At 45.9% G+C, this 26518-nt stretch overlaps 1 protein-coding gene across 1 annotated transcript; it reads left to right on the top strand.

Moving 5' to 3' along the window:
- Nucleotides 1-1660: 1660 nt before the first annotated feature.
- On the top strand, nt 1661-18532 carry LOC138357250 (mucin-17-like). Its single transcript, XM_069313912.1, has 8 exons — nt 1661-1933; nt 4331-4765; nt 7163-7597; nt 9552-10283; nt 12492-12926; nt 15133-15567; nt 17784-18046; nt 18190-18532. Exons 1-8 carry the CDS (start codon nt 1661-1663, stop codon nt 18530-18532), a joined length of 3351 nt encoding a protein of 1116 aa, XP_069170013.1.
- The last annotated feature ends 7986 nt before the right edge of the window (nt 18533-26518 follow it).

Raw genomic sequence — 26518 nt, 5'->3', positions numbered from 1 at the left:
TTTTCTTTATTAAGCTGTTCGGCTATTAGAGAAAACGAAAATTTCATGGCAAACATTTGTAAACTATTCCCAAGTTGATCGGATAATAATTTTTTTTTTTTTTTGAGATATATACAAGAGTTGTTACATTCATGTACAGCCACTAGTACACGTAGCGTTTCGGGCAGGTCCCTGGAATACGATCCCCTGCCGCGAAGAATCGTTTTTTCATCCAAGTACACATTTTACTGTTGCGTTAAACAGAGGCTACAGTTAAGGAATTGCGCCCAGTAAATCCTCCCCGGCCAGGATACGAACCCATGACATAGCGCTCGCGGAACGCTAGGCGAGTGTCTTACCACTACACCACGGAGACTGTAAATGGATTTTATACAAATATTTTTGCTCGTGACTCCCGAGAGGGGCACGCGTGCGGTGTGATTAATAATATTGGTGACAACGACGGTCTGCAGGAATGCGCCAAAGTGTTTAAAAACTGCAGGGGGGTTTGGGCAAAATATGACCCATCGTCGTTTTCAGTAATTGGCATATTTTCGGTATGAAAAGTCGTAATTTGAAACTGAAAATAGGTGCAGAGAGTCAGAATTCGGCTCAAAAATCACGCTCAGGAGTCAAATTTCCGACATTTCAGACATTTTAAAAACTGCAGGGGGGTTTGGGCAAAATATGACCCATCGCCGTTTACAGTAATTGGCATATTTTCGGTATGAAACGTCGTAATTTGAAACTGAAAATAGGTGCAGAGAGTCAGAATTCGGCTCAAAAATCACGCTCAGGAGTCAAATTTCCGCCATTTCAGACATTTTAAATAACACTTTCGCGCTCTCAGCGTTCAAAAAAAAAATCATACCCCAGATGCTTTCGGCGCTTCGCGGGCCTATGCGGTAAGACCGAAAAAGTGTACACTTTTTTGACTGTCCTGACAATAATTGAAGGCGCACGTATTTAACTTTGGTATCACTGTGTTCGCAATAAAATTGTCTATAAGAACATATCTATAAAATGCCGCCAAAGCATAAGGATTATCAACACCAAATAAAAAACTATTCAGATCACAAGCCGAGAGTGCCAAACAGCAACAAAATGTTTCCACTCTCTTAATAGTTGCGAAGCCTACAGTTGTCCTACATCGCTAATTGTGGTATCATTGGAATCGCAATAAAATTCTCTACACGGACATATGCATATAAATATAGATTCAATGTCGTAGCCCACCCATGCGAGCGGCGCACAACTAAACTACTGGACCAGCAGCTCCCGGGCCAGCCACTCAAGGTCACAGACAACACCTCTCAACCCAGCCAGCCAGCCGTCCTCACTCACGCCGCCAGCAGCCACCCCTGATAGCACTGTTGCAGCCCTGATACACTTCGCAACGGCGCTCTCAGGTGGAGATCTCAGACTACGATATGAAATACTCAAGGAACTATACAAGGAGAACAACCTACCACCGTTTGTGATGCCAGAGGCCATGTTCACCTGCTCTACTACAACATAGGCCAACCCTACACCAGCAAACCCGACTACGGCAAACGACAGCACTCCGACGGCTTCTCAACCGATCTCAACATCTGCTGAACCATCAACTGTCATCGCACCTGAACCCAAAGTGACTACCAGCATAGCAGCCCCGAAATTGTTCAACCCATACACTACTGTCATGAGTTTTGTCGAAGAAAACGCTGACCCAAGAATGCAAGAATTTCATGTACCACTGAGGGAAACAGTATATGGAAACGAGGAGGGCGACGGCTTCGAATTGTCAGAATACGACCAAGAATCGATCTACCCAGTAAGCCTAGAAGGTCTGCAATCCCCACGCAGATTCCTGATTCACGACCCCAAGGACACAGAAGAACCATTGTCAATCCTGGACGTGGAAGCAGGAACAATAACGAAGAAACACAGAAACGGCGAGGAAACTGTTACCAGGGTAGTAACACACATGATGACCCTGATGTGCAACAGCGTATGGCGAGCAGCAAGAGAAGACTTGAACGAATATGTGAAAGCGACAAGACCCACACCTTCACCAAGCACGCCAACAGACCAAACTCCACGCAAAAGAACAAAGAAAAATAACCAGCCTAGCTTCAGCACCAGATTCGCCCGAAGGTAGCCGCCTTCACCCCCCCCCCCTCTTTAGGGGTATAGGGACCTAATTTTGCTCGTTTTGAGGTGGTGGAACCCCTGCAAGCTTCGGAGCAGACCAACGTGCAAGACAGAAGACGGAAGACTCCAGCTTCAAAGAAGAAAGAAGACTTCAGCTTCAAAGAAGAAAGAAGACGTCAACTCCTAAGAAGAAAGAAGACTCCACACATCATGAGGAAAGAAGACCTCACACCGCCGCCCCTCCCTCTGGACCCTGCCCGCCAAGCCTAAGCCGACCAGGTGTTCAAGTAGCCTCATATTCAGCCGCGCAGCTGGGTCTAGCCCTGGCTCTATCTCTACAACTACCGACGCTTCCTCTCACCCAAGCTATTCTTTACTTATACCCACTTCAAAGCTCACCCGAAGGGTATCTTGTCCTATATTTAATTCGATTCGAGCCCACCCAAAACAGTGTGGGAAGTGGCCGAAGTGTTACCCGCGGCGGCATATGGGCGAAACTCGCTTTGAAAAGTGTATATTCAATTCACTGTCCTGACATTATTTGTCGATGTATGTATTTCATTTTTGTACCAATGAGCTCGCAATAGTATGTTCTATAAGAACGTAGGTATTAATGGTCACATAAGGATGCGTTCGACCGGCAACATTTATAAAAACTACGTCGATTATACTCGTCGTGTCAATAATACAATTGTTTTACCACGATGATTCACTGCCACGCCGTTTTCTTTATTAAGCTGTTCGGCTATTAGAGAAAACGAAAAGTTCATGGCAAACATTTGTAAACTATTCCCAAGTTGATCGGATAATAATTTTTTTTTTTTTGAGATATATACAAGAGTTGTTACATTCATGTACAGCCACTAGTACACGTAGCGTTTCGGGCAGGTCCCTGGAATACGATCCCCTGCCGCGAAGAATCGTTTTTTTCATCCAAGTACACATTTTACTGTTGCGTTAAACAGAGGCTACAGTTAAGGAATTGCGCCCAGTAAATCCTCCCCGGCCAGGATACGAACCCATGACATAGCGCTCGCGGAACGCCAGGCGAGTGTCTTACCACTACACCACGGAGACTGTAAATGGATTTTATACAAATATTTTTGCTCGTGACTCCCGAGAGGGGCACGCGTGCGGTGTGATTAATAATATTGGTGACAACGACGGTCTGCAGGAATGCGCCAAAGTGTTTAAAAACTGCAGGGGGGTTTGGGCAAAATATGACCCATCGTCGTTTTCAGTAATTGGCATATTTTCGGTATGAAAAGTCGTAATTTGAAACTGAAAATAGGTGCAGAGAGTCAGAATTCGGCTCAAAAATCACGCTCAGGAGTCAAATTTCCGACATTTCAGACATTTTAAAAACTGCAGGGGGGTTTGGGCAAAATATGACCCATCGCCGTTTACAGTAATTGGCATATTTTCGGTATGAAACGTCGTAATTTGAAACTGAAAATAGGTGCAGAGAGTCAGAATTCGGCTCAAAAATCACGCTCAGGAGTCAAATTTCCGACATTTCAGACATTTTAAATAACACTTTCGCGCTCTCGGCGTTCAAAAAAAATCATACCCCAGATGCTTTCGGCGCTTCGCGCGCCTATGCGGTAAGACCGAAAGAGTGTACACTTTTTTGACTGTCCTGACAATAATTGAAGGCGCACGTATTTAACTTTGGTATCACTGTGTTCGCAATAAAATTGTCTATAAGAACATATCTATAAAATGCCGCCAAAGCATAAGGATTATCAACACCAAATAAAAAACTATTCAGATCACTAGCCGAGAGCGCCAAACAGCAACAAAATGTTTCCACTCTCTTAATAGTTGCGAAGCCTACAGTTGTCCTACATCGCTAATTGTGGTATCATTGGAATCGCAATAAAATTCTCTACACGGACATATGCATATAAATATAGATTCAATGTCGTAGCCCACCCATGCGAGCGGCGCACAACTAAACTACTGGACCAGCAGCTCCCGGGCCAGCCACTCAAGGTCACAGACAACACCTCTCAACCCAGCCAGCCAGCCGTCCTCACTCACGCCGCCAGCAGCCACCCCTGATAGCACTGTTGCAGCCCTGATACACTTCGCAACGGCGCTCTCAGGTGGAGATCTCAGACTACGATATGAAATACTCAAGGAACTATACAAGGAGAACAACCTACCACCGTTTGTGATACCAGAGGCCATGTTCACCTGCTCTACTACAACATAGGCCAACCCTACACCAGCAAACCCGACTACGGCAAACGACAGCACTCCGACGGCTTCTCAACCGATCTCAACATCTGCTGAACCATCAACTGTCATCGCACCTGAACCCAAAGTGACTACCAGCATAGCAGCCCCGAAATTGTTCAACCCATACACTACTGTCATGAGTTTTGTCGAAGAAAACGCTGACCCAAGAATGCAAGAATTTCATGTACCACTGAGGGACCCAGTATATGGAAACGAGGAGGGCGACGGCTTCGAATTGTCAGAATACGACCAAGAATCGATCTACCCAGTAAGCCTAGAAGGTCTGCAATCCCCACGCAGATTCCTGATTCACGACCCCAAGGACACAGAAGAACCATTGTCAATCTTGGACGTGGAAGCAGGAACAATAACGAAGAAACACAGAAACGGCGAGGAAACTGTTACCAGGGTAGTAACACACATGAAAACTCTGATGTGCAACAGCGTATGGCGAGCAGCAAGAGAAGACTTGAACGAATATGTGAAAGCGACAAGACCCACACCTTCACCAAGCACGCCAACAGACCAAACTCCACGCAAAAGAACAAAGAAAAATAACCAGCCTAGCTTCAGCACCAGATTCGCCCGAAGGTAGCCGCCTTCACCCCCCCCCTCTTTAGGGGTATAGGGACCTAATTTTGCTCGTTTTGAGGTGGTGGAACCCCTGCAAGCTTCGGAGCAGACCAACGTGCAAGACAGAAGACGGAAGACTCCAGCTTCAAAGAAGAAAGAAGACTTCAGCTTCAAAGAAGAAAGAAGATTTCAACTCCTAAGAAGAAAGAAGACTCCACACATCATGAGGAAAGAAGACCTCACACCGCCGCCCCTCCCTCTGGACCCTGCCCGCCAAGCCTAAGCCGACCAGGTGTTCAAGTAGCCTCATATTCAGCCGCGCAGCTGGGTCTAGCCCTGGCTCTATCTCTACAACTACCGACGCTTCCTCTCACCCAAGCTATTCTTCACTTATACCCACTTCAAAGCTCACCCGAAGGGTATCTTGTCCTATATTTAATTCGATTCGAGCCCACCCAAAACAGTGTGGGAAGTGGCCGAAGTGTTACCCGCGGCGGCATATGGGCGAAACTCGCTTTGAAAAGTGTATATTCAATTCACTGTCCTGACATTATTTGTCGATGTATGTATTCCATTTTTGTACCAATGTGCTCGCAATAGTATGTTCTATAAGAACGTAGGTATTAATGGTCACATAAGGATGCGTTCGACCGGCAACATTTATAAAAACTACGTCGATTATACTCGTCGTGTCAATAATACAATTGTTTTACCACGATGATTCACTGCCACGCCGTTTTCTTTATTAAGCTGTTCGGCTATTAGAGAAAACGAAAATTTCATGGCAAACATTTGTAAACTATTCCCAAGTTGATCGGATAATAATTTTTTTTTTTTTTTTGAGATATATACAAGAGTTGTTACATTCATGTACAGCCACTAGTACACGTAGCGTTTCGGGCAGGTCCCTGGAATACGATCCCCTGCCGCGAAGAATCGTTTTTTCATCCAAGTACACATTTTACTGTTGCGTTAAACAGAGGCTACAGTTAAGGAATTGCGCCCAGTAAATCCTCCCCGGCCAGGATACGAACCCATGACATAGCGCTCGCGGAACGCCAGGCGAGTGTCTTACCACTACACCACGGAGACTGTAAATGGATTTTATACAAATATTTTTGCTCGTGACTCCCGAGAGGGGCACGCGTGCGGTGTGATTAATAATATTGGTGACAACGACGGTCTGCAGGAATGCGCCAAAGTGTTTAAAAACTGCAGGGGGGTTTGGGCAAAATATGACCCATCGTCGTTTTCAGTAATTGGCATATTTTCGGTATGAAAAGTCGTAATTTGAAACTGAAAATAGGTGCAGAGAGTCAGAATTCGGCTCAAAAATCACGCTCAGGAGTCAAATTTCCGACATTTCAGACATTTTAAAAACTGCAGGGGGGTTTGGGCAAAATATGACCCATCGCCGTTTACAGTAATTGGCATATTTTCGGTATGAAACGTCGTAATTTGAAACTGAAAATAGGTGCAGAGAGTCAGAATTCGGCTCAAAAATCACGCTCAGGAGTCAAATTTCCGACATTTCAGACATTTTAAATAACACTTTCGCGCTCTCGGCGTTCAAAAAAAATCATACCCCAGATGCTTTTGGCGCTTCGCGCGCCTATGCGGTAAGACCGAAAAAGTGTACACTTTTTTGACTGTCCTGACAATAATTGAAGGCGCACGTATTTAACTTTGGTATCACTGTGTTCGCAATAAAATTGTCTATAAGAACATATCTATAAAATGCCGCCAAAGCATAAGGATTATCAACACCAAATAAAAAACTATTCAGATCACTAGCCGAGAGCGCCAAACAGCAACAAAATGTTTCCACTCTCTTAATAGTTGCGAAGCCTACAGTTGTCCTACATCGCTAATTGTGGTATCATTGGAATCGCAATAAAATTCTCTACACGGACATATGCATATAAATATAGATTCAATGTCGTAGCCCACCCATGCGAGCGGCGCACAACTAAACTACTGGACCAGCAGCTCCCGGGCCAGCCACTCAAGGTCACAGACAACACCTCTCAACCCAGCCAGCCAGCCGTCCTCACTCACGCCGCCAGCAGCCACCCCTGATAGCACTGTTGCAGCCCTGATACACTTCGCAACGGCGCTCTCAGGTGGAGATCTCAGACTACGATATGAAATACTCAAGGAACTATACAAGGAGAACAACCTACCACCGTTTGTGATACCAGAGGCCATGTTCACCTGCTCTACTACAACATAGGCCAACCCTACACCAGCAAACCCGACTACGGCAAACGACAGCACTCCGACGGCTTCTCAACCGATCTCAACATCTGCTGAACCATCAACTGTCATCGCACCTGAACCCAAAGTGACTACCAGCATAGCAGCCCCGAAATTGTTCAACCCATACACTACTGTCATGAGTTTTGTCGAAGAAAACGCTGACCCAAGAATGCAAGAATTTCATGTACCACTGAGGGACCCAGTATATGGAAACGAGGAGGGCGACGGCTTCGAATTGTCAGAATACGACCAAGAATCGATCTACCCAGTAAGCCTAGAAGGTCTGCAATCCCCACGCAGATTCCTGATTCACGACCCCAAGGACACAGAAGAACCATTGTCAATCTTGGACGTGGAAGCAGGAACAATAACGAAGAAACACAGAAACGGCGAGGAAACTGTTACCAGGGTAGTAACACACATGAAAACCCTGATGTGCAACAGCGTATGGCGAGCAGCAAGAGAAGACTTGAACGAATATGTGAAAGCGACAAGACCCACACCTTCACCAAGCACGCCAACAGACCAAACTCCACGCAAAAGAACAAAGAAAAATAACCAGCCTAGCTTCAGCACCAGATTCGCCCGAAGGTAGCCGCCTTCACCCCCCCCCCCTCTTTAGGGGTATAGGGACCTAATTTTGTTCGTTTTGAGGTGGTGGAACCCCTGCAAGCTTCGGAGCAGACCAACGTGCAAGACAGAAGACGGAAGACTCCAGCTTCAAAGAAGAAAGAAGACTTCAGCTTCAAAGAAGAAAGAAGATTTCAACTCCTAAGAAGAAAGAAGACTCCACACATCATGAGGAAAGAAGACCTCACACCGCCGCCCCTCCCTCTGGACCCTGCCCGCCAAGCCTAAGCCGACCAGGTGTTCAAGTAGCCTCATATTCAGCCGCGCAGCTGGGTCTAGCCCTGGCTCTATCTCTACAACTACCGACGCTTCCTCTCACCCAAGCTATTCTTCACTTATACCCACTTCAAAGCTCACCCGAAGGGTATCTTGTCCTATATTTAATTCGATTCGAGCCCACCCAAAACAGTGTGGGAAGTGGCCGAAGTGTTACCCGCGGCGGCATATGGGCGAAACTCGCTTTGAAAAGTGTATATTCAATTCACTGTCCTGACATTATTTGTCCAAGTAGATTGTCGATGTATGTATTCCATTTTTGTACCAATGTGCTCGCAATAGTATGTTCTATAAGAACGTAGGTATTAATGGTCACATAAGGATGCGTTCGACCGGCAACATTTATAAAAACTACGTCGATTATACTCGTCGTGTCAATAATACAATTGTTTTACCACGATGATTCACTGCCAGGCCGTTTTCTTTATTAAGCTGTTCGGCTATTAGAGAAAACGTAAATTTCATGGCAAACAATTGTAAACTATTCCCAAGTTGATCGGATAATAATTTTTTTTTTTTTGAGATATATACAAGAGTTGTTACATTCATGTACAGCCACTAGTACACGTAGCGTTTCGGGCAGGTCCCTGGAATACGATCCCCTGCCGCGAAGAATCGTTTTTTCATCCAAGTACACATTTTACTGTTGCGTTAAACAGAGGCTACAGTTAAGGAATTGCGCCCAGTAAATCCTCCCCGGCCAGGATACGAACCCATGACATAGCGCTCGCGGAACGCCAGGCGAGTGTCTTACCACTACACCACGGAGACTGTAAATGGATTTTATACAAATATTTTTGCTCGTGACTCCCGAGAGGGGCACGCGTGCGGTGTGATTAATAATATTGGTGACAACGACGGTCTGCAGGAATGCGCCAAAGTGTTTAAAAACTGCAGGGGGGTTTGGGCAAAATATGACCCATCGTCGTTTTCAGTAATTGGCATATTTTCGGTATGAAAAGTCGTAATTTGAAACTGAAAATAGGTGCAGAGAGTCAGAATTCGGCTCAAAAAACACGCTCAGGAGTCAAATTTCCGACATTTCAGACATTTTAAATAATACTTTCGCGCTCTCGGCGTTCAAAAAAAAATCATACCCCAGATGCTTTCGGCGCTTCGCGCACCTATGCGGTAAGACCGAAAAAGTGTACACTTTTTTGACTGTCCTGACAATAATTGAAGGCGCACGTATTTAACTTTGGTATCACTGTGTTCGCAATAAAATTGTCTATAAGAACATATCTATAAAATGCCGCCAAAGCATAAGGATTATCAACACCAAATAAAAAACTATTCAGATCACTAGCCGAGAGCGCCAAACAGCAACAAAATGTTTCCACTCTCTTAATAGTTGCGAAGCCTACAGTTGTCCTACATCGCTAATTGTGGTATCATTGGAATCGCAATAAAATTCTCTACACGGACATATGCATATAAATATAGATTCAATGTCGTAGCCCACCCATGCGAGCGGCGCACAACTAAACTACTGTACCAGCAGCTCCCGGGCCAGCCACTCAAGGTCACAGACAACACCTCTCAACCCAGCCAGCCAGCCGTCCTCACTCACGCCGCCAGCAGCCACCCCTGATAGCACTGTTGCAGCCCTGATACACTTCGCAACGGCGCTCTCAGGTGGAGATCTCAGACTACGATATGAAATACTCAAGGAACTATACAAGGAGAACAACCTACCACCGTTTGTGATACCAGAGGCCATGTTCACCTGCTCTACTACAACAGAGGCCAACCCTACACCAGCCACTCCTGCAAACCCGACTACGGCAAACGACAGCACTCCGACGGCTTCTCAACCGATCTCAACATCTGCTGAACCATCAACTGTCATCGCACCTGAACCCAAAGTGACTACCAGCATAGCAGCCCCGAAATTGTTCAACCCATACACTACTGTCATGAGTTTTGTCGAAGAAAACGCTGACCCAAGAATGCAAGAATTTCATGTACCACTGAGGGACCCAGTATATGGAAACGAGGAGGGCGACGGCTTCGAATTGTCAGAATACGACCAAGAATCGATCTACCCAGTAAGCCTAGAAGGTCTGCAATCCCCACGCAGATTCCTGATTCACGACCCCAAGGACACAGAAGAACCATTGTCAATCCTGGACGTGGAAGCAGGAACAATAACGAAGAAACACAGAAACGGCGAGGAAACTGTTACCAGGGTAGTAACGCACATGAAAACTCTGATGTGCAACAGCGTATGGCGAGCAGCAAGAGAAGACTTGAACGAATATGTGAAAGCGACAAGACCCACACCTTCACCAAGCACGCCAACAGACCAAACTCCACGCAAAAGAACAAAGAAAAATAACCAGCCTAGCTTCAGCACCAGATTCGCCCGAAGGTAGCCGCCTTCACCCCCCCCTCTTAGGGGTATAGGGACCTAATTTTGCTCGTTTTGAGGTGGTGGAACCCCTGCAAGCTTCGGAGCAGACCTACGTGCAAGACAGAAGACTCCAGCTTCAAAGAAGAAAGAAGACTTCAGCTTCAAAGAAGAAAGAAGACTTCAACTCCTAAGAAGAAAGAAGACTCCAGACATCATGAGGAAAGAAGACCTCACACCGCCGCCCCTCCCTCGGGACCCTGCCCGCCAAGCCTAAGCCGACCAGGTGTTCAAGTAGCCTCATATTCAGCCGCGCAGCTGGGTCTAGCCCTGGCTCTATCTCTACAACTACCGACGTTTCCTCTCACCCAAGCTATTCTTCACTTATACCCACTTCAAAGCTCACCCGAAGGGTATCTTGTCCTATATTTAATTCGATTCGAGCCCACCCAAAACAGTGTGGGAAGTGGCCGAAGTGTTACCCGCGGCGGCATATCGGCGAAACTCGCTTTGAAAAGTGTATATTCAATTCACTGTCCTGACATTATTTGTCGATGTATGTATTTCATTTTTGTACCAATGTGCTCGCAATAGAATGTTCTATAAGAACGTAGGTATTAACGGTCACATAAGGATGCGTTCGACCGGCAACATTTATAAAAACTACGTCGATTATACGCGTCGCGTCAATAATACAATTGTTTTACCACGATGATTCACTGCCACGCCGTTTTCTTTATTAAGCTGTTCGGCTATTAGAGAAAACAAAAATTTCATGGCAAACATTTGTAAACTATTCCCAAGTTGATCGGATAATAGTTTTTTTTTTTTTGAGATATATACAAGAGTTGTTACATTCATGTACAGCCACTAGTACGCGTAGTGTTTCGGGCAGGTCCCTGGAATACGATCCCCTGCCGCGAAGAATCGTTTTTTCATCCAAGTACACATTTTACTGTTGCGTTAAACAGAGGCTACAGTTAAGGAATTGCGCCCAGTAAATCCTCCCCGGCCAGGATACGAACCCATGACATAGCGCTCGCGGAACGCCAGGCGAGTGTCTTACCACTACACCACGGAGACTGTAAATGGATTTTATACAAATATTTTTGCTCGTGACTCCCGAGAGGGGCACGCGTGCGGTGTGATTAATAATATTGGTGACAACGACGGTCTGCAGGAATGCGCCAAAGTGTTTAAAAACTGCAGGGGGGTTTGGGCAAAATATGACCCATCGTCGTTTTCAGTAATTGGCATATTTTCGGTATGAAAAGTCGTAATTTGAAACTGAAAATAGGTGCAGAGAGTCAGAATTCGGCTCAAAAAACACGCTCAGGAGTCAAATTTCCGACATTTCAGACATTTTAAATAATACTTTCGCGCTCTCGGCGTTCAAAAAAAAATCATACCCCAGATGCTTTCGGCGCTTCGCGCACCTATGCGGTAAGACCGAAAAAGTGTACACTTTTTTGACTGTCCTGACAATAATTGAAGGCGCACGTATTTAACTTTGGTATCACTGTGTTCGCAATAAAATTGTCTATAAGAACATATCCGCCAAAGCATAAGGATTATCAACACCAAATAAAAAACTATTCAGATCACTAGCCGAGAGCGCCAAACAGCAACAAAATGTTTCCACTCTCTTAATAGTTGCGAAGCCTACAGTTGTCCTACATCGCTAATTGTGGTATCATTGGAATCGCAATAAAATTCTCTACACGGACATATGCATATAAATATAGATTCAATGTCGTAGCCCACCCATGCGAGCGGCGCACAACTAAACTACTGTACCAGCAGCTCCCGGGCCAGCCACTCAAGGTCACAGACAACACCTCTCAACCCAGCCAGCCAGCCGTCCTCACTCACGCCGCCAGCAGCCACCCCTGATAGCACTGTTGCAGCCCTGATACACTTCGCAACGGCGCTCTCAGGTGGAGATCTCAGACTACGATATGAAATACTCAAGGAACTATACAAGGAGAACAACCTACCACCGTTTGTGATACCAGAGGCCATGTTCACCTGCTCTACTACAACATAGGCCAACCCTACACCAGCAAACCCGACTACGGCAAACGACAGCACTCCGACGGCTTCTCAACCGATCTCAACATCTGCTGAACCATCAACTGTCATCGCACCTGAACCCAAAGTGACTACCAGCATAGCAGCCCCGAAATTGTTCAACCCATACACTACTGTCATGAGTTTTGTCGAAGAAAACGCTGACCCAAGAATGCAAGAATTTCATGTACCACTGAGGGACCCAGTATATGGAAACGAGGAGGGCGACGGCTTCGAATTGTCAGAATACGACCAAGAATCGATCTACCCAGTAAGCCTAGAAGGTCTGCAATCCCCACGCAGATTCCTGATTCACGACCCCAAGGACACAGAAGAACCATTGTCAATCCTGGACGTGGAAGCAGGAACAATAACGAAGAAACACAGAAACGGCGAGGAAACTGTTACCAGGGTAGTAACGCACATGAAAACTCTGATGTGCAACAGCGTATGGCGAGCAGCAAGAGAAGACTTGAACGAATATGTGAAAGCGACAAGACCCACACCTTCACCAAGCACGCCAACAGACCAAACTCCACGCAAAAGAACAAAGAAAAATAACCAGCCTAGCTTCAGCACCAGATTCGCCCGAAGGTAGCCGCCTTCACCCCCCCCTCTTAGGGGTATAGGGACCTAATTTTGCTCGTTTTGAGGTGGTGGAACCCCTGCAAGCTTCGGAGCAGACCAACGTGCAAGACAGAAGACTCCAGCTTCAAAGAAGAAAGAAGACTTCAGCTTCAAAGAAGAAAGAAGACTTCAACTCCTAAGAAGAAAGAAGACTCCAGACATCATGAGGAAAGAAGACCTCACACCGCCGCCCCTCCCTCGGGACCCTGCCCGCCAAGCCTAAGCCGACCAGGTGTTCAAGTAGCCTCATATTCAGCCGCGCAGCTGGGTCTAGCCCTGGCTCTATCTCTACAACTACCGACGTTTCCTCTCACCCAAGCTATTCTTCACTTATACCCACTTCAAAGCTCACCCGAAGGGTATCTTGTCCTATATTTAATTCGATTCGAGCCCACCCAAAACAGTGTGGGAAGTGGCCGAAGTGTTACCCGCGGCGGCATATCGGCGAAACTCGCTTTGAAAAGTGTATATTCAATTCACTGTCCTGACATTATTTGTCGATGTATGTATTTCATTTTTGTACCAATGTGCTCGCAATAGAATGTTCTATAAGAACGTAGGTATTAACGGTCACATAAGGTTGCGTTCGACCGGCAACATTTATAAAAACTACGTCGATTATACGCGTCGCGTCAATAATACAATTGTTTTACCACGATGATTCACTGCCACGCCGTTTTCTTTATTAAGCTGTTCGGCTATTAGAGAAAACAAAAATTTCATGGCAAACATTTGTAAACTATTCCCAAGTTGATCGGATAATAGTTTTTTTTTTTTTGAGATATATACAAGAGTTGTTACATTCATGTACAGCCACTAGTACGCGTAGTGTTTCGGGCAGGTCCCTGGAATACGATCCCCTGCCGCGAAGAATCGTTTTTTCATCCAAGTACACATTTTACTGTTGCGTTAAACAGAGGCTACAGTTAAGGAATTGCGCCCAGTAAATCCTCCCCGGCCAGGATACGAACCCATGACATAGCGCTCGCGGAACGCCAGGCGAGTGTCTTACCACTACACCACGGAGACTAAATGGATTTTATACAAATATTTTTGCTCGTGACTCCCGAGAGGGGCACGCGTGCGGTGTGATTAATAATATTGGTGACAACGACGGTCTGCAGGAATGCGCCAAAGTGTTTAAAAACTGCAGGGGGGTTTAGGCAAAATATGACCCATCGTCGTTTTCAGTAATTGGCATATTTTCGGTATGAAAAGTCGTAATTTGAAACTGAAAATAGGTGCAGAGAGTCAGAATTCGGCTCAAAAATCACGCTCAGGAGTCAAATTTCCGACATTTCAGACATTTTAAATAACACTTTCGCGCTCTCGGCGTTCAAAAAAAAATCATACCCCAGATGCTTTTGGCGTTTCGCGCGCCTATGCGGTAAGACCGAAAAAGTGTACACTTTTTTGACTGTCCTGACAATAATTGAAGGCGCACGTATTTAACTTTGGTATCACTGTGTTCGCAATAAAATTGTCTATAAGAACATATCCGCCAAAGCATAAGGATTATCAACACCAAATAAAAAACTATTCAGATCACTAGCCGAGAGCGCCAAACAGCAACAAAATGTTTCCACTCTCTTAATAGTTGCGAAGCCTACAGTTGTCCTACATCGCTAATTGTGGTATCATTGGAATCGCAATAAAATTCTCTACACGGACATATGCATATAAATATAGATTCAATGTCGTAGCCCACCCATGCGAGCGGCGCACAACTAAACTACTGTACCAGCAGCTCCCGGGCCAGCCACTCAAGGTCACAGACAACACCTCTCAACCCAGCCAGCCAGCCGTCCTCACTCACGCCGCCAGCAGCCACCCCTGATAGCACTGTTGCAGCCCTGATACACTTCGCAACGGCGCTCTCAGGTGGAGATCTCAGACTACGATATGAAATACTCAAGGAACTATACAAGGAGAACAACCTACCACCGTTTGTGATACCAGAGGCCATGTTCACCTGCTCTACTACAACATAGGCCAACCCTACACCAGCAAACCCGACTACGGCAAACGACAGCACTCCGACGGCTTCTCAACCGATCTCAACATCTGCTGAACCATCAACTGTCATCGCACCTGAACCCAAAGTGACTACCAGCATAGCAGCCCCGAAATTGTTCAACCCATACACTACTGTCATGAGTTTTGTCGAAGAAAACGCTGACCCAAGAATGCAAGAATTTCATGTACCACTGAGGGACCCAGTATATGGAAACGAGGAGGGCGACGGCTTCGAATTGTCAGAATACGACCAAGAATCGATCTACCCAGTAAGCCTAGAAGGTCTGCAATCCCCACGCAGATTCCTGATTCACGACCCCAAGGACACAGAAGAACCATTGTCAATCCTGGACGTGGAAGCAGGAACAATAACGAAGAAACACAGAAACGGCGAGGAAACTGTTACCAGGGTAGTAACGCACATGAAAACTCTGATGTGCAACAGCGTATGGCGAGCAGCAAGAGAAGACTTGAACGAATATGTGAAAGCGACAAGACCCACACCTTCACCAAGCACGCCAACAGACCAAACTCCACGCAAAAGAACAAAGAAAAATAACCAGCCTAGCTTCAGCACCAGATTCGCCCGAAGGTAGCCGCCTTCACCCCCCCCTCTTAGGGGTATAGGGACCTAATTTTGCTCGTTTTGAGGTGGTGGAACCCCTGCAAGCTTCGGAGCAGACCAACGTGCAAGACAGAAGACTCCAGCTTCAAAGAAGAAAGAAGACTTCAGCTTCAAAGAAGAAAGAAGACTTCAACTCCTAAGAAGAAAGAAGACTCCAGACATCATGAGGAAAGAAGACCTCACACCGCCGCCCCTCCCTCGGGACCCTGCCCGCCAAGCCTAAGCCGACCAGGTGTTCAAGTAGCCTCATATTCAGCCGCGCAGCTGGGTCTAGCCCTGGCTCTATCTCTACAACTACCGACGTTTCCTCTCACCCAAGCTATTCTTCACTTATACCCACTTCAAAGCTCACCCGAAGGGTATCTTGTCCTATATTTAATTCGATTCGAGCCCACCCAAAACAGTGTGGGAAGTGGCCGAAGTGTTACCCGCGGCGGCATATCGGCGAAACTCGCTTTGAAAAGTGTATATTCAATTCACTGTCCTGACATTATTTGTCGATGTATGTATTTCATTTTTGTACCAATGTGCTCGCAATAGAATGTTCTATAAGAACGTAGGTATTAACGGTCACATAAGGTTGCGTTCGACCGGCAACATTTATAAAAACTACGTCGATTATACGCGTCGCGTCAATAATACAATTGTTTTACCACGATGATTCACTGCCACGCCGTTTTCTTTATTAAGCTGTTCGGCTATTAGAGAAAACAAAAATTTCATGGCAAACATTTGTAAACTATTCCCAAGTTGATCGGATAATAGTTTTTTTTTTTTTGAGATATATACAAGAGTTGTTACATTCATGTACAGCCACTAGTACGCGTAGTGTTTCGGGCAGGTCCCTGGAATACGATCCCCTGCCGCGAAGAATCGTTTTTTCATCCAAGTACACATTTTACTGTTGCGTTAAACAGAGGCTACAGTTAAGGAATTGCGCCCAGTAAATCCTCCCCGGCCAGGATACGAACCCATGACATAGCGCTCGCGGAACGCCAGGCGAGTGTCTTACCACTACACCACGGAGACTAAATGGATTTTATACAAATATTTTTGCTCGTGACTCCCGAGAGGGGCACGCGTGCGGTGTGATTAATAATATTGGTGACAACGACGGTCTGCAGGAATGCGCCAAAGTGTTTAAAAACTGCAGGGGGGTTTAGGCAAAATATGACCCATCGTCGTTTTCAGTAATTGGCATATTTTCGGTATGAAAAGTCGTAATTTGAAACTGAAAATAGGTGCAGAGAGTCAGAATTCGGCTCAAAAATCACGCTCAGGAGTCAAATTTCCGACATTTCAGACATTTTAAATAACACTTTCGCGCTCTCGGCGTTCAAAAAAAAATCATACCCCAGATGCTTTTGGCGTTTCGCGCGCCTATGCGGTAAGACCGAAAAAGTGTACACTTTTTTGACTGTCCTGACAATAATTGAAGGCGCACGTATTTAACTTTGGTATCACTGTGTTCGCAATAAAATTGTCTATAAGAACATATCTATAAAATGCCGCCAAAGCATAAGGATTATCAACACCAAATAAAAAACTATTCAGATCACTAGCCGAGAGCGCCAAACAGCAACAAAATGTTTCCACTCTCTTAATAGTTGCGAAGCCTACAGTTGTCCTACATCGCTAATTGTGGTATCATTGGAATAGCAATAAAATTCTCTACACGGACATATGCATATAAATATAGATTCAATGTCGTAGCCCACCCATGCGAGCGGCGCACAACTAAACTACTGGACCAGCAGCTCCCGGGCCAGCCACTCAAGGTCACAGACAACACCTCTCAACCCAGCCAGCCAGCCGTCCTCACTCACGCCGCCAGCAGCCACCCCTGATAGCACTGTTGCAGCCCTGATACACTTCGCAACGGCGCTCTCAGGTGGAGATCTCAGACTACGATATGAAATACTCAAGGAACTATACAAGGAGAACAACCTACCACCGTTTGTGATACCAGAGGCCATGTTCACCTGCTCTACTACAACATAGGCCAACCCTACACCAGCAAACCCGACTACGGCAAACGACAGCACTCCGACGGCTTCTCAACCGATCTCAACATCTGCTGAACCATCAACTGTCATCGCACCTGAACCCAAAGTGACTACCAGCATAGCAGCCCCGAAATTGTTCAACCCATACACTACTGTCATGAGTTTTGTCGAAGAAAACGCTGACCCAAGAATGCAAGAATTTCATGTACCACTGAGGGACCCAGTATATGGAAACGAGGAGGGCGACGGCTTCGAATTGTCAGAATACGACCAAGAATCGATCTACCCTACTGGGTAGATCGATTCTTGGTCGTATTCTGACAATTCGAAGCCGTCGCCCTCCTCGTTTCCATATACTGGGTCCCTCAGTGGTACATGAAATTCTTGCATTCTTGGGTCAGCGTTTTCTTCGACAAAACTCATGACAGTAGTGTATGGGTTGAACAATTGAACAAGAAGCCTAGAAGGTCTGCAATCCCCACGCAGATTCCTGATTCACGACCCCAAGGACACAGAAGAACCATTGTCAATCCTGGACGTGGAAGCAGGAACAATAACGAAGAAACACAGAAACGGCGAGGAAACTGTTACCAGGGTAGTAACACACATGAAAACCCTGATGTGCAACAGCGTATGGCGAGCAGCAAGAGAAGACTTGAACGAATATGTGAAAGCGACAAGACCCACACCTTCACCAAACACGCCAACAGACCAAACTCCACGCAAAAGAACAAAGAAAAATAACCAGCCTAGCTTCAGCACCAGATTCGCCCGAAGGTAGCCGCCTTCACCCCCCCCCCTCTTTAGGGGTATAGGGACCTAATTTTGCTCGTTTTGAGGTGGTGGAACCCCTGCAAGCTTCGGAGCAGACCAACGTGCAAGACAGAAGACGGAAGACTCCAGCTTCAAAGAAGAAAGAAGACTTCAGCTTCAAAGAAGAAAGAAGACTTCAACTCCTAAGAAGAAAGAAGACTCCACACATCATGAGGAAAGAAGACCTCACACCGCCGCCCCTCCCTCTGGACCCTGCCCGCCAAGCCTAAGCCGACCAGGTGTTCAAGTAGCATCATATTCAGCCGCGCAGCTGGGTCTAGCCCTGGCTCTATCTCTACAACTACCGACGCTTCCTCTCACCCAAGCTATTCATTACTTATACCCACTTCAAAGCTCACCCGAAGGGTATCTTGTCCTATATTTAATTCGATTCGAGCCCACCCAAAACAGTGTGGGAAGTGGCCGAAGTGTTACCCGCGGCGGCATATGGGCGAAACTCGCTTTGAAAAGTGTATATTCAATTCACTGTCCTGACATTATTTGTCGATGTATGTATTTCATTTTTGTACCAATGAGCTCGCAATAGTATGTTCTATAAGAACGTAGGTATTAATGGTCACATAAGGATGCGTTCGACCGGCAACATTTATAAAAACTACGTCGATTATACTCGTCGTGTCAATAATACAATTGTTTTACCACGATGATTGACTGCCACGCCGTTTTCTTTATTAAGCTGTTCGGCTATTAGAGAAAACGAAAAGTTCATGGCAAACATTTGTAAACTATTCCCAAGTTGATCGGATAATAATTTTTTTTTTTTTGAGATATATACAAGAGTTGTTACATTCATGTACAGCCACTAGTACACGTAGCGTTTCGGGCAGGTCCCTGGAATACGATCCCCTGCCGCGAAGACTCGTTTTTTTCATCCAAGTACACATTTTACTGTTGCGTTAAACAGAGGCTACAGTTAAGGAATTGCGCCCAGTAAATCCTCCCCGGCCAGGATACGAACCCATGACATAGCGCTCGCGGAACGCAGGGCGAGTGTCTTACCACTACACCACGGAGACTGTAAATGGATTTTATACAAATATTTTTGCTCGTGACTCCCGAGAGGGGCACGCGTGCGGTGTGATTAATAATATTGGTGACAACGACGGTCTGCAGGAATGCGCCAAAGTGTTTAAAAACTGCAGGGGGGTTTGGGCAAAATATGACCCATCGTCGTTTTCAGTAATTGGCATATTTTCGGTATGAAAAGTCGTAATTTGAAACTGAAAATAGGTGCAGAGAGTCAGAATTCGGCTCAAAAATCACGCTCAGGAGTCAAATTTCCGACATTTCAGACATTTTAAAAACTGCAGGGGGGTTTGGGCAAAATATGACCCATCGCCGTTTACAGTAATTGGCATATTTTCGGTATGAAACGTCGTAATTTGAAACTGAAAATAGGTGCAGAGAGTCAGAATTCGGCTCAAAAATCACGCTCAGGAGTCAAGTTTCCGACATTTCAGACATTTTAAATAACACTTTCGCGCTCTCGGCGTTCAAAAAAAAATCATACCCCAGATGCTTTCGGCGCTTCGCGCGCCTATGCGGTAAGACCGAAAAAGTGTACACTTTTTTGACTGTCCTGACAATAATTGAAGGCGCACGTATTTAACTTTGGTATCACTGTGTTCGCAATAAAATTGTCTATAAGAACATATCTATAGAATGCCGCCAAAGCATAAGGATTATCAACACCAAATAAAAAACTATTCAGATCACTAGCCGAGAGCGCCAAACAGCAACAAAATGTTTCCACTCTCTTAATAGTTGCGAAGCCTACAGTTGTCCTACATCGCTAATTGTGGTATCATTGGAATCGCAATAAAATTCTCTACACGGACATATGCATATAAATATAGATTCAATGTCGTAGCCCACCCATGCGAGCGGCGCACAACTAAACTACTGGACCAGCAGCTCCCGGGCCAGCCACTCAAGGTCACAGACAACACCTCTCAACCCAGCCAGCCAGCCGTCCTCACTCACGCCGCCAGCAGCCACCCCTGATAGCACTGTTGCAGCCCTGATACACTTCGCAACGGCGCTCTCAGGTGGAGATCTCAGACTACGATATGAAATACTCAAGGAACTATACAAGGAGAACAACCTACCACCGTTTGTGATACCAGAGGCCATGTTCACCTGCTCTACTACAACATAGGCCAACCCTACACCAGCAAACCCGACTACGGCAAACGACAGCACTCCGACGGCTTCTCAACCGATCTCAACAATAGCTGAACCATCAACTGTCATCGCACCTGAACCCAAAGTGACTACCAGCATAGCAGCCCCGAAATTGTTCAACCCATACACTACTGTCATGAGTTTTGTCGAAGAAAACGCTGACCCAAGAATGCAAGAATTTCATGTACCACTGAGGGACCCAGTATATGGAAACGAGGAGGGCGACGGCTTCGAATTGTCAGAATACGACCAAGAATCGATCTACCCAGTAAGCCTAGAAGGTCTGCAATCCCCACGCAGATTCCTGATTCACGACCCCAAGGACACAGAAGAACCATTGTCAATCCTGGACTTGGAAGCAGGAACAATAACGAAGAAACACAGAAACGGCGAGGAAACTGTTACCAGGGTAGTAACACACATGAAAACCCTGATGTGCAACAGCGTATGGCGAGCAGCAAGAGAAGACTTGAACGAATATGTGAAAGCGACAAGACCCACACCTTCACCAAGCACGCCAACAGACCAAACTCCACGCAAAAGAACAAAGAAAAATAACCAGCCTAGCTTCAGCACCAGATTCGCCCGAAGGTAGCCGCCTTCACCCCCCCCCCTCTTTATCGGTAAAGGGACCTAATTTTGCTCGTTTTGAGGTGGTGGAACCCCTGCAAGCTTCGGAGCAGACCAACGTGCAACACAGAAGACGGAAGACTCCAGCTTCAAAGAAGAAAGAAGACTTCAGCTTCAAAGAAGAAAGAAGACTTCAACTCCTAAGAAGAAAGAAGACTCCACACATCATGAGGAAAGAAGACCTCACACCGCCGCTCCTCCCTCTGGACCCTGCCCGCCAAGCCTAAGCCGACCAGGTGTTCAAGTAGCCTCATATTCAGCCGCGCAGCTGGGTCTAGCCCTGGCTCTATCTCTACAACTACCGACGCTTCCTCTCACCCAAGCTATTCTTTACTTATACCCACTTCAAAGCTCACCCGAAGGGTATCTTGTCCTATATTTAATTCGATTCGAGCCCACCCAAAACAGTGTGGGAAGTGGCCGAAGTGTTACCCGCGGCGGCATATGGGCGAAACTCGCTTTGAAAAGTGTATATTCAATTCACTGTCCTGACATTATTTGTCGATGTATGTATTTCATTTTTGTACCAGTGTGCTCGCAATAGTATGTTCTATAAGAACGTAGGTATTAATGGTCACATAAGGATGCGTTCGACCGGCAACATTTATAAAAACTACGTCGATTATACTCGTCGTGTCAATAATACAATTGTTTTACCACGATGATTCACTGCCATGCCGTTTTCTTTATTAAGCTGTTCGGCTATTAGAGAAAACGATAATTTCATGGCAAACCTTTGTAAACTATTCCCAAATTGATGGGATAATAATTTTTTTTTTTTTTGAGATATATACAAGAGTTGTTACATTCATGTACAGCCACTAGTACACGTAGCGTTTCGGGCAGGTCCCTGGAATACGATCCCCTGCCGCGAAGAATCGTTTTTTCATCCAAGTACACATTTTACTGTTGCGTTAAACAGAGGCTACAGTTAAGGAATTGCGCCCAGTAAATCCTCCCCGGCCAGGATACGAACCCATGACATAGCGCTCGCGGAACGCCAGGCGAGTGTCTTACCACTACACCACGGAGACTGTAAATGGATTTTATACAAATATTTTTGCTCGTGACTCCCGAGAGGGGCACGCGTGCGGTGTGATTAATAATATTGGTGACAACGACGGTCTGCAGGAATGCGCCAAAGTGTTTAAAAACTGCAGGGGGGTTTGGGCAAAATATGACCCATCGTCGTTTTCAGTAATTGGCATATTTTCGGTATGAAAAGTCGTAATTTGAAACTGAAAATAGGTGCAGAGAGTCAGAATTCGGCTCAAAAATCACGCTCAGGAGTCAAATTTTCGACATTTCAGACATTTTAAAAACTGCAGGGGGGGTTTGGGCAAAATATGACCCATCGCCGTTTACAGTAATTGGCATATTTTCGGTATGAAACGTCGTAATTTGAAACTGAAAATAGGTGCAGAGAGTCAGAATTCGGCTCAAAAATCACGCTCAGGAGTCAAATTTCCGACATTTCAGACATTTTAAATAACACTTTCGCGCTCTCGGCCTTCAAAAAAAAATCATACCCCAGATGCTTTCGGCGCTTCGCGCGCCTATGCGGTAAGACCGAAAAAGTGTACACTTTTTTGACTGTCCTGACAATAATTGAAGGCGCACGTATTTAACTTTGGTATCACTGTGTTCGCAATAAAATTGTCTATAAGAACATATCTATAAAATGCCGCCAAAGCATAAGGATTATCAACACCAAATAAAAAACTATTCAGATCACTAGCCGAGAGCGCCAAACAGCAACAAAATGTTTCCACTCTCTTAATAGTTGCGAAGCCTACAGTTGTCCTACATCGCTAATTGTGGTATCATTGGAATCGCAATAAAATTCTCTACACGGACATATGCATATAAATATAGATTCAATGTCGTAGCCCCCCCATGCGAGCGGCGCACAACTAAACTACTGGACCAGCAGCTCCCGGGCCAGCCACTCAAGGTCACAGACAACACCTCTCAACCCAGCCAGCCAGCCGTCCTCACTCACGCCGCCAGCAGCCACCCCTGATAGCACTGTTGCAGCCCTGATACACTTCGCAACGGCGCTCTCAGGTGGAGATCTCAGACTACGATATGAAATACTCAAGGAACTATACAAGGAGAACAACCTACCACCGTTTGTGATACCAGAGGCCATGTTCACCTGCTCTACTACAACATAGGCCAACCCTACACCAGCAAACCCGACTACGGCAAACGACAGCACTCCGACGGCTTCTCAACCGATCTCAACATCTGCTGAACCATCAACTGTCATCGCACCTGAACCCAAAGTGACTACCAGCATAGCAGCCCCGAAATTGTTCAACCCATTCACTACTGTCATGAGTTTTGTCGAAGAAAACGCTGACCCAAGAATGCAAGAATTTCATGTACCACTGAGGGACCCAGTATATGGAAACGAGGAGGGCGACGGCTTCGAATTGTCAGAATACGACCAAGAATCGATCTACCCAGTAAGCCTAGAAGGTCTGCAATCCCCACGCAGATTCCTGATTCACGACCCCAAGGACACAGAAGAACCATTGTCAATCCTGGACGTGGAAGCAGGAACAATAACGAAGAAACACAGAAACGGCGAGGAAACTGTTACCAGGGTAGTAACACACATGAAAACCCTGATGTGCAACAGCGTATGGCGAGCAGCAAGAGAAGACTTGAACGAATATGTGAAAGCGACAAGACCCACACCTTCACCAAACACGCCAACAGACCAAACTCCACGCAAAAGAACAAAGAAAAATAACCAGCCTAGCTTCAGCACCAGATTCGCCCGAAGGTAGCCGCCTTCACCCCCCCCCCCTCTTTAGGGGTATAGGGACCTAATTTTGCTCGTTTTGAGGTGGTGGAACCCCTGCAAGCTTCGGAGCAGACCAACGTGCAAGACAGAAGACGGAAGACTCCAGCTTCAAAGAAGAAAGAAGACTTCAGCTTCAAAGAAGAAAGAAGACTTCAACTCCTAAGAAGAAAGAAGACTCCACACATCATGAGGAAAGAAGACCTCACACCGCCGCCCCTCCCTCTGGACCCTGCCCGCCAAGCCTAAGCCGACCAGGTGTTCAAGTAGCATCATATTCAGCCGCGCAGCTGGGTCTAGCCCTGGCTCTATCTCTACAACTACCGACGCTTCCTCTCACCCAAGCTATTCATTACTTATACCCACTTCAAAGCTCACCCGAAGGGTATCTTGTCCTATATTTAATTCGATTCGAGCCCACCCAAAACAGTGTGGGAAGTGGCCGAAGTGTTACCCGCGGCGGCATATGGGCGAAACTCGCTTTGAAAAGTGTATATTCAATTCACTGTCCTGACATTATTTGTCGATGTATGTATTTCATTTTTGTACCAATGAGCTCGCAATAGTATGTTCTATAAGAACGTAGGTATTAAAGGTCACATAAGGATGCGTTCGACCGGCAACATTTATAAAAACTACGTCGATTATACTCGTCGTGTCAATAATACAATTGTTTTACCACGATGATTGACTGCCATGCCGTTTTCTTTATTAAGCTGTTCGGCTATTAGAGAAAACGAAAATTTCATGGCAAACATTTGTAAACTATTCCCAAGTTGATCGGATAATAATTTTTTTTTTTTTGAGATATATACAAGAGTTGTTACATTCATGTACAGCCACTAGTACACGTAGCGTTTCGGGCAGGTCCCTGGAATACGATCCCCTGCCGCGAAGAATCGTTTTTTTCATCCAAGTACACATTTTACTGTTGCGTTAAACAGAGGCTACAGTTAAGGAATTGCGCCCAGTAAATCCTCCCCGGCCAGGATACGAACCCATGACATAGCGCTCGCGGAACGCCAGGCGAGTGTCTTACCACTACACCACGGAGACTGTAAATGGATTTTATACAAATATTTTTGCTCGTGACTCCCGAGAGGGGCACGCGTGCGGTGTGATTAATAATATTGGTGACAACGACGGTCTGCAGGAATGCGCCAAAGTGTTTAAAAACTGCAGGGGGGTTTGGGCAAAGTATGACCCATCGTCGTTTTCAGTAATTGGCATATTTTCGGTATGAAAAGTCGTAATTTGAAACTGAAAATAGGTGCAGAGAGTCAGAATTCGGCTCAAAAATCACGCTCAGGAGTCAAATTTCCGACATTTCAGACATTTTAAAAACTGCAGGGGGGTTTGGGCAAAATATGACCCATCGCCGTTTACAGTAATTGGCATATTTTCGGTATGAAAAGTCGTAATTTGAAACTGAAAATAGGTGCAGAGAGTCAGAATTCGGCTCAAAAATCACGCTCAGGAGTCAAATTTCCGACATTTCAGACATTTTAAATAACACTTTCGCGCTCTCGGCATTCAAAAACAAATCATACCCCAGATGCTTTCGGCGCTTCGCGCGCCTATGCGGTAAGACCGAAAAAGTGTACACTTTTTTGACTGTCCTGACAATAATTGAAGGCGCACGTATTTAACTTTGGTATCACTGTGTTCGCAATAAAATTGTCTATAAGAACATATCTATAGAATGCCGCCAAAGCATAAGGATTATCAACACCAAATAAAAAACTATTCAGATCACTAGCCGAGAGCGCCAAACAGCAACAAAATGTTTCCACTCTCTTAATAGTTGCGAAGCCTACAGTTGTCCTACATCGCTAATTGTGGTATCATTGGAATCGCAATAAAATTCTCTACACGGACATATGCATATAAATATAGATTCAATGTCGTAGCCCACCCATGCGAGCGGCGCACAACTAAACTACTGGACCAGCAGCTCCCGGGCCAGCCACTCAAGGTCACAGACAACACCTCTCAACCCAGCCAGCCAGCCGTCCTCACTCACGCCGCCAGCAGCCACCCCTGATAGCACTGTTGCAGCCCTGATACACTTCGCAACGGCGCTCTCAGGTGGAGATCTCAGACTACGATATGAAATACTCAAGGAACTATACAAGGAGAACAACCTACCACCGTTTGTGATACCAGAGGCCATGTTCACCTGCTCTACTACAACATAGGCCAACCCTACACCAGCAAACCCGACTACGGCAAACGACAGCACTCCGACGGCTTCTCAACCGATCTCAACC

The sequence above is a fragment of the Procambarus clarkii genome, chromosome 76 (genome assembly GCF_040958095.1).
Source record: "Procambarus clarkii isolate CNS0578487 chromosome 76, FALCON_Pclarkii_2.0, whole genome shotgun sequence".
Classification (NCBI taxonomy): Eukaryota; Metazoa; Arthropoda; class Malacostraca; order Decapoda; family Cambaridae; genus Procambarus; species Procambarus clarkii.
Note: the sequence above shows the minus strand (reverse complement) of the source record. Positions and strands in the feature narration are given on the sequence as shown.

Excerpts from the sequence above, each read along its gene's own strand:
- LOC138357250 (XM_069313912.1), top strand. The coding sequence starts at position 1,661 with ATGAGTTTTGTCGAAGAAAACGCTGACCCAAGAATGCAAGAATTTCAT. Across the intron at positions 1,934-4,330 it reads GCGAGGAAACTGTTACCAGG|GCCAACCCTACACCAGCAAA; the intron begins GTAGTAACACAC and ends ACTACAACATAG. Across the intron at positions 10,284-12,491 it reads GCGAGGAAACTGTTACCAGG|GCCAACCCTACACCAGCAAA; the intron begins GTAGTAACGCAC and ends ACTACAACATAG.